Source organism: Drosophila simulans, chromosome 3L (genome assembly GCF_016746395.2).
Source record: "Drosophila simulans strain w501 chromosome 3L, Prin_Dsim_3.1, whole genome shotgun sequence".
Classification (NCBI taxonomy): Eukaryota; Metazoa; Arthropoda; class Insecta; order Diptera; family Drosophilidae; genus Drosophila; species Drosophila simulans.
Window position 1 is genome coordinate 15825913 of NC_052522.2, and position 18974 is coordinate 15844886.

The following is an 18974-nucleotide window of genomic DNA, read 5'->3' on the forward strand; positions in this document are numbered from 1 at the left end:
TAGGCTATTATTAGTATCCCTGAAAAGATGCTTACATTCTGTTAACCTTGAAAAATATGAAAACCTTAAAATAAATATAAGTTAATCCTTATTTTATTGTCGGTAATTTAACTTAATTAATAGAAGATTAGTTGATTGGTTTGTAAGTCGGAGGTATATTTTTACTTTCTATATTTCGTGCAATTTTTTTAAATCCCATTTAAAGGTTCTTAAATTAAAGAATTCTTAAAAGCACCTTAAGTCTCTATAAAATGTACATTACTTTATGTAAGTACCTAGTTTATATCGATTTGATATATTTCCATGTTTCATATTACGAAAAATAATTTTGAATATTTGATAATCGTTCATTTGGTAAGCTAGCATTTTCACTGAAAACGTTTTGGATGGCTTAAATAATACATTCAAACACACTTTAATTTTACACTAATGTCGTTCGCAACCCAAGCTGAATAAGTAATAGACTTAACGTAAAGTCTGTAAAAAGTTGTGAACTTCCCGAACGAAGTTCTTCATTATCAGTGAATAAATAGTTCAAACAAGCTGCCGGTGGCTTTACGTACGCTGTAAACTCGGGATAGCGAATTATTTCCGAAGGAATTGATAATGAATCCTTGGATACGCGACAAAACGTCATATGTGTTCCGGTTATAAATGCTTGTTCAACACGTTTCGTAAAGAGAGGATCATGCCAAGGCAACTGATTTAAGTGCGATAGAAATGTGCGATCATGAAATTCGGCTGGGTCGGATATAACAAGCTTGTTTAACAAAGACTCCTCGTAAATGACGTCATCTTTGGATGTTTTTCCTGAATTTGATATGTTTGTCGCATTCTTCGCCTGTTTATTTAAGTCGGTGTAGTCACTGTTGTAGAGAAACATGTTCTCGACATCGGTCATATTTAAGGAATAGAATTGGTACACACGGAACATCTCAAAAAACTCGCGCACTGGTGTCATACTATAACATCCGGACATCTCAATCTTTGGGTAATAAGTAATAAAGGTGAGACACATCTCCTCCTTCGTGGAATAACCACCGAATGTGGGTCGTTTTCTGTACTTTGTCTCATAGGAACAGTCTGTAATTAGGTAATCCCCTGGCAATACGACCGTTTCATTGGCAAGCTGATGGACTTTTTGGTGCCTGTAATCGTAGTTTTCGTCAACAATGATGGGATTTAACTCCTTACCAGATCGAACATGCCGAAGACTTATTGTGCGACCAGCTTGATGGGAGTGCAACGTCCCGGATATTATTTTAATACCATCCTTAGGGAACATGACGCTTGAACAAGACGGCCCACAGATGCCGACGGATCGATATTTCTTTTGACCAGGCGGAATGAGTTGCGTTTCCGAAATGGAAACACCACTTATTAGAATTCCGGAATCGTAGGTTCGCAGATTGGGTGTGTAGTGTATCCGAAAACCGGAATGATCTACCGATTCCTTTCCATCGGGATTATCGTAGTGTATTTCCAGCATATAATAGCTAGCTCCAGATGCTCCGCCCATTGGAATCCCTGCGTGGGGAGGTAGAAACTGTCCATCAGATCCCAAGGACCAAACTGCAACTGGCGTAGAGCACGAATCCCAGTCGCGTGGTGTCAGTTGGTTGCTGTTGCACACTGTGCCGGCACTCCTTACCCAAAGGTCCCAGGACGAAGGATCGGATCCAGAGAATATCTTGGACTGACACTCAAACAGGGTCATGTGGTGAACCACATTCCTTTCGTATTTACCAGACAGCAGCGGCTCATAACCAATTATGTGCTGTTTACCAGTTAACTCTGGTAGTCGCACTATTTTACACCAGTATAGTGTATCCATTGACCGATCAATTGTTACGTTGTTCACAGTTATGTCCCATTTTTGGGTGCCTTCGATCGGGTGACTATTTTTCGTAAACATTGGCGAAAACAATTGCAAAGCTTTCACGCCTCTGCTCTGACCATGCCAATCCAAGTTTCCATGAACAGGATCATTTTCCCCAATGGACCACAGCACTTTAAACGTATCAGCCTGCAAATGATATTTATATTAGTTTCCTATTCAATTGATTGTGAAGAAAACTTACGGAGAGTGGAATATCGAATGGGTCACAGGTTTCAATTTTGCGTTTAAACTTCATGATTGTGTGCGTCCCATTTTGTGTGCCATCTAGGACATCGTAGTTTTGAGTATCGTCCTGCAGCGGCGGTCCGCTCGAAGGATACAACGCACCATGGCAGTCCAAGACGTTCGGATGTCCTGTGGCGTCATCCACCCACAACAAAACCATATCCGCTCTGGCCAGCCGGCCATCCTTGGAGAAGCCCAGGCCGGCAAAGCCTCGCGTGTGAACAGTTACTTCGAAGTAAATGCTATTTTCGTTGGCATTTATCCACCATTTGAGCCAGTACAAGCCCAAGCTGTCCATCATTTCGTTACGCACCCAGTTTTTGTGGTGTACAGAACCATTTTTATCGACATCATAGTCCTGCGTCCTTTGGTTGTTTTCAAAATACGCAAGACCAAAACTCAACTGCACCGTGAGTACGATCCATAGTACGTCTTGAACGGACATGTCGGTAGCCTTGTACTTTAGCGTATGTGAACAATACGATTCTCTTTTAGGCGAAATTGAAACTTGTTTGGTGTTGAGTTCGCAAGTAATTCGCGCGTCTGCATTTTTTTCATTGAACTAAGTGATCGCGTCGGGATATCGTGCCTATCGCTAATGATATCGACTACTTTTGCAATCGATTCCTGTTCACTACACTTCGTGCGGTATTTCAGCAGCTCGCCCGGTCTGGTCACACTGACGGTTCGCAAATAAATTATTCGCACACAAAAGTAAGCACTTTACGAAAGTAATGTGTACTATATAATCGATCAAATACTTGTTCGAGCGCCATCCCAATGCTTATGAGATCGAGCTTACATCCGCGATTCGAGTGAAATGGAAAGAAAGTGATTGCATTGCCGATTCGCCCCACGAACAGTTGTTTGTGCGTGTGTGTGTGTGTTTGTACTTAGTGACGTGCGCTCGCTGCGCTGCAACTGCGCTGCTGCTGCGCCGCTTTGCTGGACTGCAACGCAAAAAGGGAATCCAAAATATTGGATAGCTATCCATAGAAATTGTCCACGTAGGATCGCCTGATCGCAGGATGGAGAAGTTTCCGCTGAAGGGCAGCAGGGAGGCCGCCGCGGAGGGCAACAGCTACATAACCGCCTACCAAACGGTCATGAAAAAGGTAGCTCACCATAAAACCCACTGGGATTTCCCCCTTTCACCTACGCAACAGAACAAATGTCTGTTAAAAAACTTGAAGTGCGGCTTAATTTTAGATAAATATGGTGGAAAAATACTTAATATTGCTGTTGTGCATTGTCTCTTTTGGATAATTATGCTGGCACTTCTTCTTCACTTTCCTCTAAAAAGTGATATTGTCTATTAGCAATATTTGAAATCCTTACTTCACCGGATTTGCCATATTGGGGTTTCCAAAAAATGGCATAAAGCCCAGCACAGAAGTCTCCTTTATCCAAATTCTAAGCGAATGCTTAGCATTTAATTTGAATAGACTGCTGAAGTTTCCCGGATAAGGGCGAATCTTCTGATAACAGCAGTATTCTACGAAATGACACAGAAACATCTGGCACAAGGGGGCGGAAATGCTTTCAATTGTAATTCAACGTACAGATGTGTGTATTATTTGAACGGTGTCGCTGTGTCCGAGATCTTAATCTTATCATTGCGTATGCATAAACAAAGCGTAGAGGCTAGCTAGCTCTCCAAATTCACAAACCTTATCTTATAGCTTTTCGCTTATTTCGCTTTTTCAGTCGAACGGCCACACAAACGGAGCCGGCGGCGACGGTGACCTAGACGGAACTTTTCGTGACCATCCGCTGGCGCAGCACACCAAACTGACCACCTCGCTGACGGCGGCGGGCACCGACGACGAGGATATGATCGACATCACACCGCGCTCCAGTCCGGGCGATGTGATCGGCGGCGGCGGAGGAGGAAGCAGCAGTGGCTATCACCGGGAAACGGCCACCGAATCGGACACCGAACGAGATTTCGGACACTCTGGCGGCAACGGCGGCGGCAATCACCACAATCAGCGGACAATGCACCAGCATGTGCCAACTCACAGTGCCTTCGGCGAACCCATGGACGGTGAGTTCGGAGAGATCCATTGCGTAAAGCATCCACTGTCGCTGTCTGTGGTGTTAATCAAGATCATGAACATTTGTGTAAGGCGACGTCACCTCGCCGCATTGCCGGTTCCGAATATTCGGTGGCGTGGCTCACAGCTGTACTCATTCGCTGGCAATTCAATTAATATGTACAATCATTAGCATACAGACGTATTGTGGAGACACCAGTTAAGTTCATGATATATGTACATACATACAGCCACCATTTACACACGTGATGCTAACTTAGCAAAATAATCACTGAGTTGTCTAAACAACCAGCTGGCATTTCTATTGGGAATTATTTATTTAAACGAACAAGAGTCAATTATAGTTGTTGGGTAAATACTATCACATATGTGATGATAAAAGCAATCAATGTTAGCAATACGCTAGAACGAGTAATATCTTTGAGAACTTTATTCGAGAAATCTGTTTAAGAAAATCTACACGATCTTTTTCTTGATACCTGAATGAAACACAACTAAAATACTCATAATTATTGCACTAATGTTTATAAGACTGTGTTTCTCTTTGGACTTTGAGTCCAAACCATTATGACAACATGATTCAAAGCTTACAGTGTCAAATCCGAAATGTTTATTGTATTCTTTATCATTGCTATATAGGAGCACTATCCTTCTATGGTTCCTCGGACGTGCAAGATGATATTCCTGGCATTGGGCAGTACGAAGATTTTCACACCATTGATTGGCAGCGGGACATTGCCCGCGATCGGATGAGACATCGCTACATCGTCAAGAAGCGACAGGACTCCTTGTGGGATCTGATAAAAGTATAAGATCGTTTATGATTTGAAACACACTATACTAATCAATCATTTTACTTATAGGGCTCCATTGATGCCGGATCTGGCTGGCTATGTGTTTTACTCGTCGGAATTGCCGCAGGCTGTGTGGCGGGCATGGTGGACATTGGAGCTAGTTGGATGTCGGATCTAAAGCATGGCATTTGTCCACCCGCCTTTTGGTTCAACAGGGAACAATGCTGCTATCCGGCCAAACAGTCAGTGTTTGAAGAAGGCAACTGCTCGACGGTGAGTGAAACTACATTTTCTTCCCGATAAGACACTTAAACCGCATTTATTTTCAGTGGAAAACCTGGCCAGAGATCTTTGGTTTGGATCGAAATGGCACCGGACCGTATATCGTCGCTTACATCTGGTATGTGCTGTGGGCTTTGCTATTTGCTTCGCTCAGCGCCTCCCTTGTGCGAATGTTTGCGCCCTACGCCTGCGGATCTGGTATTCCCGAGATAAAGACCATCTTGTCGGGCTTCATTATACGCGGCTACCTCGGAAAATGGACGCTGCTGATCAAATCGGTGGGTCTGATGCTGTCTGTGTCCGCTGGCCTCACTTTGGGCAAGGAAGGACCCATGGTCCATATTGCCAGTTGTATTGGAAACATATTCTCACACGTTTTCCCAAAATATGGTCGAAATGAGGCCAAGAAGCGTGAGATTCTTTCGGCAGCAGCAGCGGCAGGCGTCTCGGTGGCTTTCGGAGCACCAATCGGTGGAGTTCTCTTTTCGCTGGAGGAAGTGTCATACTATTTTCCATTGAAGACATTATGGCGCTCATTCTTTTGTGCATTGATTGCTGCATTCGTTTTGCGATCACTGACTCCGTTTGGCAACGAGCATTCCGTGCTATTTTTCGTGGAGTATAACAAGCCCTGGATCTTTTTTGAACTTATTCCTTTTGTTTTCCTCGGAATTATGGGGGTAAGTTCAGTGTAATTTGGAAGCTCTACAATTTATTAATATAATATTTATTACAGGGTGTTATTGGCACGTTCTTTATCAAGGCGAATTTGTGGTGGTGCCGCTACAGGAAGTTCAGCAAGCTCGGCCAGTATCCAGTGATGGAAGTGCTCTTCGTTACCCTGGTCACTGCTATCATTTGCTACCCCAATCCATTTACCCGAATGAACATGAACGAGCTGATATTCTTATTGGTTAGCAAGTGCTCACCCGGAGATGTCACCAATCCGTTGTGGTACGTGTTTTGAATAATAATTGCTTTTAATCATTATAATACCTATTTATTTCCTTATAGTGATTACAAGCGCATGAACATTACATCGGGCAACAGTTTCATTGAAGTTACGGAGCCAGGTCCCGGTGTATACAGCTCCATTTGGCTGCTTATGCTTACCTTTATCCTTAAACTGGCCCTGACCATCTTTACCTTTGGCATGAAAGTGCCCGCTGGTCTGTTTATTCCGTCCCTGCTGCTGGGCGCCATTATGGGCCGCATTGTTGGAATCGGCGTGGAACAGTTTGCCTACAGCTATCCCAATATTTGGTTCTTTACCGGCGAGTGTGCGGACAGCAATCTTATCACACCCGGACTGTATGCGGTTGTAGGAGCAGCAGCTGTGCTGGGAGGTGTCACTCGAATGACCGTCTCCCTGGTAGTGATCATGTTCGAGCTGACAGGCGGAGTGAGGTATATTGTGCCCCTGATGGCTGCTGCCATGGCCTCCAAGTGGGTAGGTGATGCTCTCGGCAGGCAAGGTATCTACGATGCGCACATAGCGCTGAATGGTTATCCGTTCCTAGATAGCAAAGAAGAGTTTGCGCATACAACACTGGCCGCAGATGTGATGCAACCAAAGTATGTATTAATAACACATTTTATCCTCAAGATAAACTAACTTCTAACTTCATTTTAGGCGGAATGAAACTTTGAATGTCATTACCCAAGACTCCATGACGGTGGACGATGTGGAGAACCTTCTTAAAGAAACGGAACACAATGGCTACCCGGTGGTGGTGTCGCGGGAGAATCAATATTTAGTGGGCTTTGTGTTGCGCAGGGATCTCAACTTGGCCATAGGTGGGTCATCCATAGCTACGAACTTGGATTCCATAATTTAATATTTACATTTTTTATAGGCAATGCCAAGCGTCTGATCGAGGGCATTAGCAGCAGCTCCATAGTATTGTTCACATCATCCCAGCCCATTCAAAATCTAGGACCCCAGCCGCTGAAGCTGAAAAAGATCCTGGACATGGCACCGATCACAGTTACAGATCAAACGCCAATGGAGACGGTAGTGGACATGTTCCGAAAGCTGGGACTGCGCCAAACATTGGTAACACACAACGGGTGAGTTTGTGGCCAGAAGCAGTTTAACCAGTTTCAAGTTATCTAATCTAAAATCCATTGCAGTCGCCTACTGGGCGTAATTACCAAGAAAGATGTGCTGCGCCATGTGAAGCAGATGGATAACGAAGACCCCAATACGGTGCTCTTCAACTGAATTTATCAGCCAATCAGAAGTTGGGCGAGCGCTGCTTCTAGTTATTATTGTGTGAACTATGTGCAAAATGCAGATTGCAATCTAAGCTTAAGTGAAAAGTTGAACGAGTGGATGCAGATGATTAGGACAGATAGGATCGGACGTTTGGACGTGGGAGATTTAGCAAAATTGTGTGCAGTTCTATTATATATTTATATATCGCATATATCTCGTTAATGTTAATTATATAATTTATTTTACTGTAGGCAAATGGTTATAAAAGATTAGTGTATTCATTTATTGCCATTTTGTAATTATGTCATTGTAGCACTTTTCTACACACAGCATATTTCTTTTTATATGTTCACCTACAGCTTTGATAACGAGTGTACACTATGAAATGATCAATAATTGTAAAAGGAACGTTTTATTTTGTGAATCGTATGTGAATCGGTTTTAACGAGATTCCCACAGAGAAAGCAGTCTTATTTTACGCCAAATTTTCGAAATGGCTTTACGTTTTTGCATTTTGTTCAAAATTCTACACAGATAAAATGTCTTGTTTATACAATACATAGTCTATATTTACATGTGGTATTTGTTAGAGATCTGAGAAATTTTAAAATAAAATTGTGTATATAGCAAACCTAAGAGATGATAAAACCGTACATATTAACATAAGCAGTCATGCAAATACAAGCGATTATTTCAAAACTGAGAACAAAATTCAATACGACTATTTAGTGCTCTATGTAGAATATCTGGAACTCGTCGCCATAGAGGCCTGCAATTAGCCAGCGTCTGTAAGATAATTATTATTCACAATTGTTGTTTTAATGACTTCCTTCGTAATAAGCTCACCCATTGTCGCTACTACGGATAAGGCTTCCCTTGCCGCGAAGTCCTCCCTTGACGTGGGCGTGGGCACCATCGCTAACCCTATAGTATTCCAGTGACCCATCATTGGCTGGGCAGTAGATGATGTTGCCATCCCGACTACAGGCGATTACGTTTTTAAAGGGAAGTGGGATTTGTACTATCAACTGAGCCATATCCTGTTTATTATTTAAGAGGAAATAAATAGTGTTCAGCTCGTTTGTTTGCCATGTAATCACCTCATCCACAAGCCGCATATCGTGATAGAAGGCCTGTCCACTGAGATCGCAGCTCAGGACAAACTGGTTGCACTCCATTTCGGTACGGAGCAGCGTGGAAACCATGAAACGATGTCGCCGTAGAGCCAACAATTGGATCTGCTTGGTGGCTGCGGTTTGGCGGCCAGTGTTCCAACAGCGATAGACGCCACCATCGTTAGTGCCCACGACGAAGTCATCCAGACCAAGGGTCACCATTGCCGTTGGCTCTGAGCTAACCGTTGCGGGCAGGGAGTACCTGGTGGAGTTCATTAAATTAATACCGGGAAATGTTCTGTTTTGTGTTTATGGAGACTCACTCCCAATCCAGAACCATCTGCCTGCTTAGATCCCACTGTCGAACGCTGCCATTGGCATAGCAGGCCAACAGAAGATGTTCCCGCGGCCAGTCCAGAGCCACTGCAGCTCCCTGGGCGGAGGATACAGTGTATAGCTGTTTGATATCGACGCTGGAATCGGAACCCCTCGCCTGCTCATATAACCAGACGAAGAGCTCTCCGTCCATGGTGGAACCAGCGAACATGGTCTTGTTGTACGGATTTGTGCACAGACTTCGCAAACAGGATTTTAGGGGTAGAGTCTTGGCCTCTGTGTAAATCACCAAGTTGCCAACGGACATTCTTTGGGGAACAAAGAGCTTTAGCTGCTGATCCACATGCTCGCACCAGTCATCATGGGGAGCTACCGTGGTGGCCACCAGAACTGGGGCATTATTCGTATGCACACACAGCCAGATGGCCAGTCCTTGCGAGTTGTCCGCACCACCCATTGTCAGTTTCTGGTACGTGTACACCTGCAGTTCCTCCTCCAGGCGGCACTGGCTCATCGTTAGATCCTCCATCAGAGGCGTGGGATTCATAAGCTCCCGTTCGACCATGGGGCAGATCTGTCGCATCCATTTGGCCAAAGCCCTCTCATCGCATTCGACATCCCTGCTGCTAACTACTCGTTGCTCTGTTTGTGTGGCCACATGCAGCTTCATCTGCGTTCCAGTGGCGGCATCTTTGCTGGGAGGCGGTGGATCGGTGCCCGTACAGTTGTCCACCAGGGCATGCTGCTTCTCCAAGGGCTGCGTGGCCGGAAATTCAACTAAGGGTGAGCTGTAATGCGATAGTACGTCCATTTTCCATCAGCTTGAAAATCTAACTGTTTTGGCTTCAGTTCTTTGTGGCTATCGGTATCCTTGGAAACCAACTGATTCAACCCTTAACTGGGCTATAGAATAACTTATCTGAAGATCGATTATAAATTCAAGCTTAATCTATTTTTAATGAATATAAATAAATACATTATAAAATTCTTTTTATATTTTTTTATTTAACGACAGCTCAAGATCTCAAAAGTTTGCATATTGCAAAAGGGCTAATTAAGAAAACTTTATTTTTTCTTTAGATTGGAAACTTTTAAGAAGTTTTAGAAAACAAATATCGCTAAAAATAAATAGGTGACAACCCATTTAAAACGCATTAAGGGAATCCTTTTCAGTAGGCTTTGCTGTCATCTGTCAAAGGAATCTATCATTACAAGCAATTTTGATTTTCAGCAAAGACGTCTAAGCAGCGAAAGAATAAAAAAAAAAACTAAAGTGAAAATGTTGGTATCATGGGCTAAAATGGCTACAGGTAAGAAGAATAAACCAATTTCACATGACCAGCTTGCTCTGAAAATGAAAAAACCATGTTAGCATGTGCAAGGATTGGCCTGAAGATGGCCCCGGCTACCGGGGGTTACCGGGGCAACTATCTTGGTAATCCTGCGCAGTTTCCCAACTATGCCCGCTACCTTCATGCCTCCTTGTCCCTTTGGGATGACAAGGATAAGAATAAGTCGGGCGATGAGTGCGAGCCCGAGCCGCAGGAAGTCTGCAAGACGGACGCGGAACTGGTCAAGAAGAAGGATGAAGCCGAGGATGAGTGTGAGGAAAAGAAGTCGGACGGCGGAGGCAAGAAGCTGGAGAGCAAGGGTCGCAAGGGCGTCATCCATGCTGTCATCGGTCCCGTCATCGATGTCTACTTCGAGGAGGAGGTTCCGGAGGTGCTCAACGCGCTCCAGGTGCAGGATGCTCCCATTGCTAACCTGGTGCTGGAGGTAAGTCAAGGGATTGACCAATTTTATGGCGGACGACATTCAGACATTCCATTATCTAATATTTAATTAAATTTTAAAAAGGATTTTAACATAACTTGTATACATTCGAAAAGTTTCAATAATTATTAAACTTAACTTGTATTAACCAATTTCTGATTACATAGGTATTCCACCACCTGGGCAACAATATCGTCCGTTGCGTGGCCATGGATTCCACCGAAGGACTCCGTCGTGGTCAGCCGGTGCTCGATACCGGCTACCCGATCCGTGTGGCGGTGGGCAAGGCCGTTTTGGGACGCATCCTCAATGTGGTGGGCGATCCCATCGATGATCGCGGTGAGGTTAAGTCGGATTTCTACTCCTTTATCCACAACGAAGCCCCGGAGCTGACCGATTTGAGCGTGAAGCCAGAGATCCTAGTCACTGGCATCAAGGTGATTGATTTGCTGGCACCTTACGTAAAGGGCGGCAAGATCGGGCTGTTTGGAGGCGCAGGCGTGGGCAAGACCGTGCTTATCATGGAGCTGATCAATAACATAGCCAAGTCGCATGGCGGTTACTCCGTGTTCGTGGGTGCAGGAGAGCGTACCCGCGAGGGCAACGATTTGTACCACGAGATGATCGAGTCCAAGGTCATATCCCTAGAGGATGACTCCTCGAAGGTGGTTCTGGTCTTTGGCCAGATGAACGAGCCACCGGGCGCTCGCTCCCGTGTGGTTCTCACCGGACTGACCATCGCCGAGTATTTCCGCGACGTGGACGGGCAGGATGTGCTGCTCTTCATTGACAACATTTTCCGTTTCACCCAGGCGGGATCGGAGGTGTCGGCGCTGCTCGGGCGCATTCCCTCGGCGGTGGGCTATCAGCCAACTTTGGGAACCGACATGGGCACCATGCAGGAGCGGATCACTAGTACCCGCAACGGTTCCATCACTTCCGTTCAGGCTGTCTACGTGCCCGCCGATGATCTTAGTGATCCCGCTCCGGCGGCTACCTTTTCGCATTTGGATGCCACCACCGTACTCTCGCGTCCCATTGCTGAGTTGGGTATTTATCCGGCTGTGGATCCCTTGGATTCCTCGTCCCGCATCCTCGATCCCGATGTTGTGGGCGAGGAGCATTACAATGTGGCTCGAGCGGTTCAGAAGACTCTTCAGGCCTACAAGTCGCTTCAGGACATCATCGCCATTCTAGGAATGGATGAGCTGTCCGAGGAGGATAAGTTAACGGTGGCCAGGGCCCGCAAGATGCAGCGCTTCCTTTCGCAGCCGTTCCAAGTGGCTGAGATCTTCACTGGACACCCGGGAAAGCTGGTGCCAGTGGAGAAGTGTGTGGAGGGCTTCAAGCGTTTGTTGAATGGCGAATACGATGATATCCCGGAGATTGCCTTCTACATGGTCGGAGATGCCGAAGAGGTGCTGGCCAAGGCCACCCAACTGGCCGCATCCATGTCAGGTGATGCTCCTCCAGCCAAGGCGGAAGCCAAGAAGGACGAAAAGAAGGACGCAAAGCCAGAGGAGGGCAAGAAGGAGGAGCCGCCCAAGGGAGAAGACAAAAAGGAGGAAGCAAAGGATGACAAGCCAAAAGAACCGGAAAAGAAAGATTAAGGAATTCGATCAGCAATTCCAACAACCATTAAACTTTATCAATTACAAGAATTTTATAATTGTACATTTTTGATATCTTTAAAAATAATATTCATTTAATCAATTCAACTTATTGTGTATTTATTTTGACTTTACATGAAGAGGCATTCAATTATATACAATGTATATTAAAGTAGTTACAGAAATAAGTAATATCAATTCAAATTACATTTTAAACTTACAATCCACATTGCGGGTTGTGTGAACAGTGCTTACGTTCCACAAGACCATATGACTTCCACTTTGCCGGCTGTTGTTACGTTTTGTCTCTTCTTCTTATTCGTCAGCAAAATGCTTAGGATTTTCAATTTTCGCGTTGGAAATCGCTTATATTCTGTGAAAGCAGCCAAAAAGGATGCAAAGAAATACACAGACACCATAAACCTGCCAAAGACCAAGTTTCCCAATCGTCTGACCGCAGCAAAACGCGAGGAACAGGAGCGTCTAGTTCTGGAGGCATGTTCTTGGGGATATGTGAAGTAATCAAATCTTATGTATCATATTATCACATTGCAGAACAAGATTGCAGTTTCCTATGCATACCAGGAGCAGCGACTGGCGGAGAAGGGGAAACCCACCTTCGTCCTTCACGATGGACCGCCCTACGCCAACGGACAACTACACATGGGCCACGCCGTCAACAAGATCCTTAAAGATATCACTCTGCGCCAGCGGGTAGCACATGGTCAGCAGGTCAACTACATTCCTGGCTGGGATTGTCATGGCCTGCCAATCGAACTGAAGGCCACAAGTACTGCTCCAGGTCAGAGTGCTCAAGAAATCCGCCAGAAATGTGAGTTATTCCCATTGCTATAGATTTTTTGTTAATTCTTTATTATTTTCTACAGCTCGTGCCTTTGCTTTGGAGACCATCAAGTCGCAAAAGGAGGAGTTCAGCAGCTGGGGCATTTTAGCCAACTGGCAGAAGGACAATATCTACATGACCTTTCAGCCAGAGTTTATAGTCAATCAATTGCAAATGTTCTACAATCTCTACGAGAAAGGACTGGTCTATCGCGACTTGAAACCAGTTTACTGGTCACCTTCATCCAGGTGAGTTGAATACAACTTAAATTGATTCTTTACACTGTCTTATATTTTATTAGGACAGCCCTGGCCGAGGCGGAACTGGAATATGATGCTAATCACATAAGTCCTTCGGTGTATGTGAGATTTGCTCTTAATCCAAATAGCTTCGATATACAGGATAAGCAAATTTATGCCCTAGTCTGGACCACAACTCCGTGGACCTTGCCGAGTAACCAAGCCATCTGTTACAATGCCTCGTTGGAATACGTTCTAGTCAGGTTGTCGGATCGCAACCAGGATGAGCTATACCTCATGGCTTCAGCTCTTATGGCGGACTTTGAGGCCAATACTCAGCTAAAGTGTGAGATAGTGCAGCACTTGAGTAGAGAATCATTGAGCAAGCTGAGCTATAATCATCCAATTGACAAAGAACAATCGAATCTGCCCTTTTTCGACGCCAGTCATGTGCAGGATAGCAAAGGAACGGGCCTGGTGCACACAGCTCCTGCCCATGGACCAGAAGATTTCCTTGTTAGTCTGACCCAGAAAATTCCTGTAAAATGTTTTGTGAATGAGGAGGGCACTTACACCACGGAAGCTCCTGATTTTCTACGCGGAAAATCAGTGTTGGATCAGGGAAATTCCCTAATCCTCGACCGCATAGCAGAGGATGTAGTCCACTCCTCCAAGCTGGAACATTCCTATCCCATTGATTGGCGCACAAAAAAGCCTGTGATAATTCGTGCCAGTGAGCAGTGGTTTATTAATACCGAAAAGCTGAAGTCGCCTGCTGCCGACGCCTTAGAGCAAGTGGAGATCTATCCTAGAGCCAATGCGGAGGCCAGCAAGAAAGCATTGCTCACACAGCTCCAGAAGAGACCCTATTGGTGCATCTCCCGGCAGAGAGCGTGGGGTGTACCCATTCCTGTTCTCTACAGTCGGGAGTCCGGAAAAGTGGTACTCAATACCGCTCTTATTGAACATCTTTGCAATCTGCTGCGCAAGGAGGGATCAATCGACTTCTGGTGGGTAAAATCCGTGGAGGAACTTGTACCCGAGCATTTACTTCGTGAACTTCACCACGAAGCCAAAGATCTTGTCAAGGGCACTGACATACTGGACATTTGGTTCGACTCTGGCAGCACATGGTCTGCTGTGCTGGGCAAGGATAAGATAGCCGATCTGTATCTTGAGGGTTATGACCAATTCACAGGTTGGTTTCAATCTTCACTGCTTATGAGCATTGCTGCTCGGGAATGTGCACCTTACAAGTGAGTAAATACGTAATTCATTTTAATAAGAAACCTCTTCAATATTAATATCCAATAGAGCCCTCTTTGTTCACGGATTTACCGTGGATGAAAAAGGATACAAGATGTCAAAATCGTTGGGAAACGTAATTTCTCCAAAGCAGATAACCAAGAAATATGGTACAGATGCACTGCGTTGGTGGGTTGCCTCCCATGGAACGCAGCACATGTCCATTACAGTGAGCGATAAGCTACTGCAGCAAGCGGCAGAAAATCTGAGCAAGATCCGCGGAACTCTGCGATATTTAAAAGGCGTAATTGGAGAGAAACAATCGGGGGAGAATCTAACACGAACTTCGGATAAGAGCTATCTTAACCGTTATTTGTTAAGCCAGCTTGTTGAATTTGAATCTGAGGTAGGAAACTTTGTACATCTTAGTTTTTCAACTAATCATGGCATTTGCTTTTAAGGTGGAGAAGCTATACCAAGCTTATGAGTACAATCGTGTTGTCGCCTGTGTTCAAAACTTTATTGCCAATCAGGTGTCCGCCGTCTATGTGCATCTCATCAAGGATCGCCTTTATTGTGGTGATGATCTGGAGCTACTGGCCATTCGTCAGACTCTTACCCACTGCTATCAACAACTCTGCAAGAGCTTATGGCCCATTGTTCCCTTTCTGGTCGAGGAAAGCTGGAGCTACTATGACACCACAGGTGGTGCATTCCACGAGCAGATTGTTCGGACTAAACCTGAATGGCAGGACACCAAAGCCACTGAAGTGATTAACGCAGCGTTCGATGTTAAACGTCTTATCAACCAGCAAGCTGGAGATGTTAACACCTGGCACTTGGCCGTGACCATCAAAGGAAAGGAAAGCGGCCAGCTGCATTTGCTGCGAGAACTTCACAGTAGCCTTGGAGAGTCTGTGAGCAATTCTGAATTGTGCGAGATACTCCAAGTGGGATCAATTACGCTTTTACAGTCCAATAATAGCGACTTGGATATTGCTCTAAGTAAACTTCAGACATCACTGTGCCCACGTTGTCGTCGCTATGGTCTAGAGGATGAGCAGGAAACGTGTCGACGTTGCTCTGACGTTATGGAGGCAAAGAATTAAGCGTTAGGAAGTGTTGTTATTTAGGTGTAAGGAATACATTTACGTTTTTAAAAACTCTGTAAGCATTTCATGATGGTGTCTCGCAGCTTAAGCCGGGTTGTTGGCTTTCCGCCGCATATAATATGCGTCTCGTTGTCCTCGAACTTGATAACTGTGTCCTCATTGACAAGATTCAATGTCAGAGCGCCTCCAGTGCGGTCTAGCTTAATGTTGGAGAAGCCATCTTGCGTCAGCCTCTTCATCACTGCATCTACATCGATGCTGCCAAACTCGTATTTGACGTTCTTTAGCACATCCTCCTTTGTCGGAGCGCTGTTACTCGAGGTAGTCTCGTCTTTAATGCTATCCGCACATGGCTGGATGCAGTGGACCTTGTCCTTAACTTGCAAAACTCCCGTCAACGTGGAGAAGGTCACGCCGGCCGCCACCTCCTTTGGCGATATCTTTTGGGCCAGTTCCGAGGTAATGTAGATTCGATCTAGCTTCCGTTTTAATGGCAGACGTATAATCTCGCCGCACTTGAACGTTATTATCTTCTTATCCGGCTGTTCGATAAATAGATTTGGAGCTGAGGGATGTGGTTTTGTGTACGCTTCTGGGATGACAAGCACATTTGGTTTCAACTCCTTGATCAGCTTATTGGCCTGCTGATAATTCAAAGAGGTGTCGATGGGACAGTAAAAAGCCTTCATGGCCAGTGGTTGGAACGGCGCCAATACTTGCAGATACGGAAAGTCCGGCTCCGTGAATATGATGGAGTTGTTAGGGTTATTGCCCCACATCTCGATGAAGTGAACAGCGTCGCCGAAACGCAAGCTAGGATGGCCACAAAAGACCACGCAGGGCTGAAAGGAGGACAGAGGATTTGTAGTATGAAGTTTTTACAATATTCTTAGACAAACCTGTCGGAAGTCCTTGCTAAAGCCCTCGGAGAACACATGGTTATAGTGCTTCAGCTTGTTGTTGCGAAGGTAAAAGGCATGTGGGAAAGGATCGTCTGGAAGATACACTTTGTTCTGCTTGGCGGAACTCAGCCACTCGGCCAGGATATTAGAATACGCCAAGGAGCTGTCTGCCACGGGGGAAATGAAGAACATGGGAACATTGTTGAGGCCAGCGTTTTCCAAATTCTGTGTGAGGCACTCAAAGAGATCATAGACAACGCCCGAAGGATAACAGGGAATCAAGGCAGACCCATTGTTACGGATCGTCAAGGCCACATTCATGCAGAGCTCGCCCAGCTTCGTGTCCGGATTGACCGTTGGCGCCTGCGTCAGTCCGGTCATGATGAGTACATCGGCGTGCTTCAGCGCAGACTGATTGATGGGCCGCGGATGTGTGGTCAACGTGGAGGAACCACTGACATAGCAAATCTTTTCATGCGCCGTGCTCAGTACCCAGTTGCTGGAGCCCAGGCAGTAGCCCGAGCTGACAGGAGTGGCGATAAAGGCCCCAAGGATGTCCAGCTTCTCGTCGTAGCCCATGATGGTCACCTTGGACAAACTTCCTTGGACATCCTTAAGACTAAAGATCGTACGCCACTTCTTGGCACGAAACGCTTCGCTCAAGGGACTGGGCAGCAGATGAAGCTTCTCCTTCCACAAGCGCGCGGTGCACGCCTTGGGCGAAACTTCGATGTAGTCCACAAGCTCCTCCAGGAAAAATCGGCCGATCTGCAGCGTTGGCTCCGTGGCATAGACTTTGCCCTTGAACCCCGTGTTTTCCGTGATGTACGGCAAGGCCAGCATATTAAGATAATTCGAGATAAGTATCACATCCACTTCGCTGAAATCCAGGATTTTGTCCATGGGTAGATTAAACTCGGGCGTCGAGTCCACGAAAACCCGGCCACAGCAGTCCTTCAACTCGCCATCCATCTGGGGATCATGATCCCGACTGGGCACGAAGTTGGGCAGATTGGACCACTTCAAAGACTGAACGAAGGGCAGCGGAAGGAAATTCAGGACTGTCTGCTCCGTGAGACCGCAGTCCAGCATGATCCGCAGGCCCTTGAAGGTAATGATGTAACATGGCTTGGCCAGGTCCCCGCTGAGACAATACTGCAAAGTGGATAGTCACTTCCGCTGATTAGGTTGCTATTTACCTCTCAGGATGACTTACCAATCGCATTTTATTTAACCGCCAGTGCCGATTAGACGATGCAAGTTTGTTTATATTTGGGCCAGGGATGGGAAACGATTGGTTATCAATTGGTTCACTTGTGAACCGGAATCAGCACCCGACTGAATCATTAACCATAGGTACCAAAATTAGTTAATTAAAAATTTTATTTAAATATTTTACTGCTTGTTAACTTGTACTCATCGCGCTTTAACATTTATTCAACCACATTTGTATTCACTCCACTGGTTGCAGTGTTGTTGGCTTCCATCCCTGGTCTGTTTATTTGATTTATTGCAAATTTGAAAAATGTCCCCGCAAATTCGTGTGGTACAATGCATTCAATGCAAAATGTACCAGGTGAGTGCAAAAAAACTAAAATATATCCTAGAACTCACTAACTACTACTACTACTAAATATATACCTAATTTAAACAAGGTGGACTTCGTGAAAAAGTCAAACACATGGCAGTGTAAAATTTGCCGCCAAAAGCAAAGCTTGCTCAAGGAATTCTTTCGAGGATCGGCAGCGGAATGCCGGGTTAAGGTGCAGCATCTCAACTTGGAGCGCGGAATGCGGGAGGAAAGCCTGAACACGGGCTTATTCCGCAAGGCAAAGCAGCAGCGCGAAGATGAGGAAGATTGCCAGGATGAAGAGGAAAACACCACACCTCAGAAGAAAACAAATAAATGGGCAAACTATGTGGATAATCCCACTGAAACTACCAAAATTTCTGCAAAAGAATCTAAGAAAACCGAAGAACTTTCCGAAGCAATCTCTATGAACTTAAAGAAAACCAGGAACACAGGACCACGATCCTCTAAACGTTCCGCTGAAAATATGCCATCAGTTACTAAGAAAAGTTGTTCTAAGTGGAACGACTACTTATAATTCCTTAAAAAATATATTAATATATATTAATTAATTATTTGCAATTAAAACTTATTTATAAAGCAAAGAATATTATCGCTGATCATTAGATTATCTGCAAATAAGATTTCCAGTTACGTGAATGAATTAAACTTATCTTTATTAAAAAAATAATTTCATTATAATTGTTCAATACGTTTTATTAAAATCCGCTTCGTTCTTGTATTTGTGTATA

The 18974-nt window shown here is 45.1% G+C and overlaps 7 protein-coding genes across 7 annotated transcripts; 4 read left to right on the top strand and 3 right to left on the bottom strand.

Moving 5' to 3' along the window:
• Positions 1–75: 75 nt before the first annotated feature.
• On the bottom strand, positions 76–2712 carry LOC6738241 (MOXD1 homolog 1). The gene is made up of 2 exons (XM_002085017.4): positions 2082–2712; positions 76–2026 (listed from the first exon to the last, which is right to left on the bottom strand). The coding sequence occupies exons 1-2, from the start codon at positions 2568–2570 to the stop codon at positions 422–424; spliced, it is 2094 nt and encodes a 697-aa protein (XP_002085053.1). The 5' UTR covers positions 2571–2712; the 3' UTR covers positions 76–421.
• A 68-nt stretch (positions 2713–2780) lies between these two features.
• On the top strand, positions 2781–8112 carry LOC6738242 (H(+)/Cl(-) exchange transporter 5). Its single transcript, XM_016171569.3, has 10 exons — positions 2781–3240; positions 3833–4172; positions 4822–4988; positions 5046–5249; positions 5306–5938; positions 5995–6212; positions 6273–6833; positions 6892–7055; positions 7115–7328; positions 7392–8112. The coding sequence occupies exons 1-10, from the start codon at positions 3154–3156 to the stop codon at positions 7480–7482; spliced, it is 2679 nt and encodes an 892-aa protein (XP_016032110.1). The 5' UTR covers positions 2781–3153; the 3' UTR covers positions 7483–8112.
• On the bottom strand, positions 8109–9826 carry LOC6739653. The gene is made up of 4 exons (XM_002076513.4): positions 8915–9826; positions 8577–8853; positions 8323–8516; positions 8109–8262 (listed from the first exon to the last, which is right to left on the bottom strand). Exons 1-4 carry the CDS (start codon positions 9736–9738, stop codon positions 8202–8204), a joined length of 1356 nt encoding a protein of 451 aa, XP_002076549.1. The 5' UTR covers positions 9739–9826; the 3' UTR covers positions 8109–8201.
• A 266-nt stretch (positions 9827–10092) lies between these two features.
• Positions 10093–12374, top strand: LOC27207145 (ATP synthase subunit beta, mitochondrial). Its single transcript, XM_016182877.3, has 3 exons — positions 10093–10237; positions 10300–10703; positions 10868–12374. The coding sequence occupies exons 1-3, from the start codon at positions 10207–10209 to the stop codon at positions 12308–12310; spliced, it is 1878 nt and encodes a 625-aa protein (XP_016032111.1). The 5' UTR covers positions 10093–10206; the 3' UTR covers positions 12311–12374.
• Positions 12375–12580: 206 nt separating this feature from the next.
• On the top strand, positions 12581–15803 carry LOC6738243 (isoleucine--tRNA ligase, mitochondrial). Its single transcript, XM_016171570.3, has 6 exons — positions 12581–12805; positions 12866–13142; positions 13198–13402; positions 13456–14649; positions 14708–15044; positions 15100–15803. Exons 1-6 carry the CDS (start codon positions 12581–12583, stop codon positions 15745–15747), a joined length of 2886 nt encoding a protein of 961 aa, XP_016032112.2. The 3' UTR covers positions 15748–15803.
• On the bottom strand, positions 15744–18024 carry LOC6738244 (integrator complex subunit 9). Its single transcript, XM_002085020.4, has 3 exons — positions 17869–18024; positions 16650–17807; positions 15744–16592 (listed from the first exon to the last, which is right to left on the bottom strand). The coding sequence occupies exons 1-3, from the start codon at positions 17875–17877 to the stop codon at positions 15795–15797; spliced, it is 1965 nt and encodes a 654-aa protein (XP_002085056.1). The 5' UTR covers positions 17878–18024; the 3' UTR covers positions 15744–15794.
• A 17-nt stretch (positions 18025–18041) lies between these two features.
• LOC6738245 (MRN complex-interacting protein) lies at positions 18042–18886 on the top strand. Its single transcript, XM_002085021.4, has 2 exons — positions 18042–18228; positions 18308–18886. Exons 1-2 carry the CDS (start codon positions 18178–18180, stop codon positions 18758–18760), a joined length of 504 nt encoding a protein of 167 aa, XP_002085057.2. The 5' UTR covers positions 18042–18177; the 3' UTR covers positions 18761–18886.
• The last annotated feature ends 88 nt before the right edge of the window (positions 18887–18974 follow it).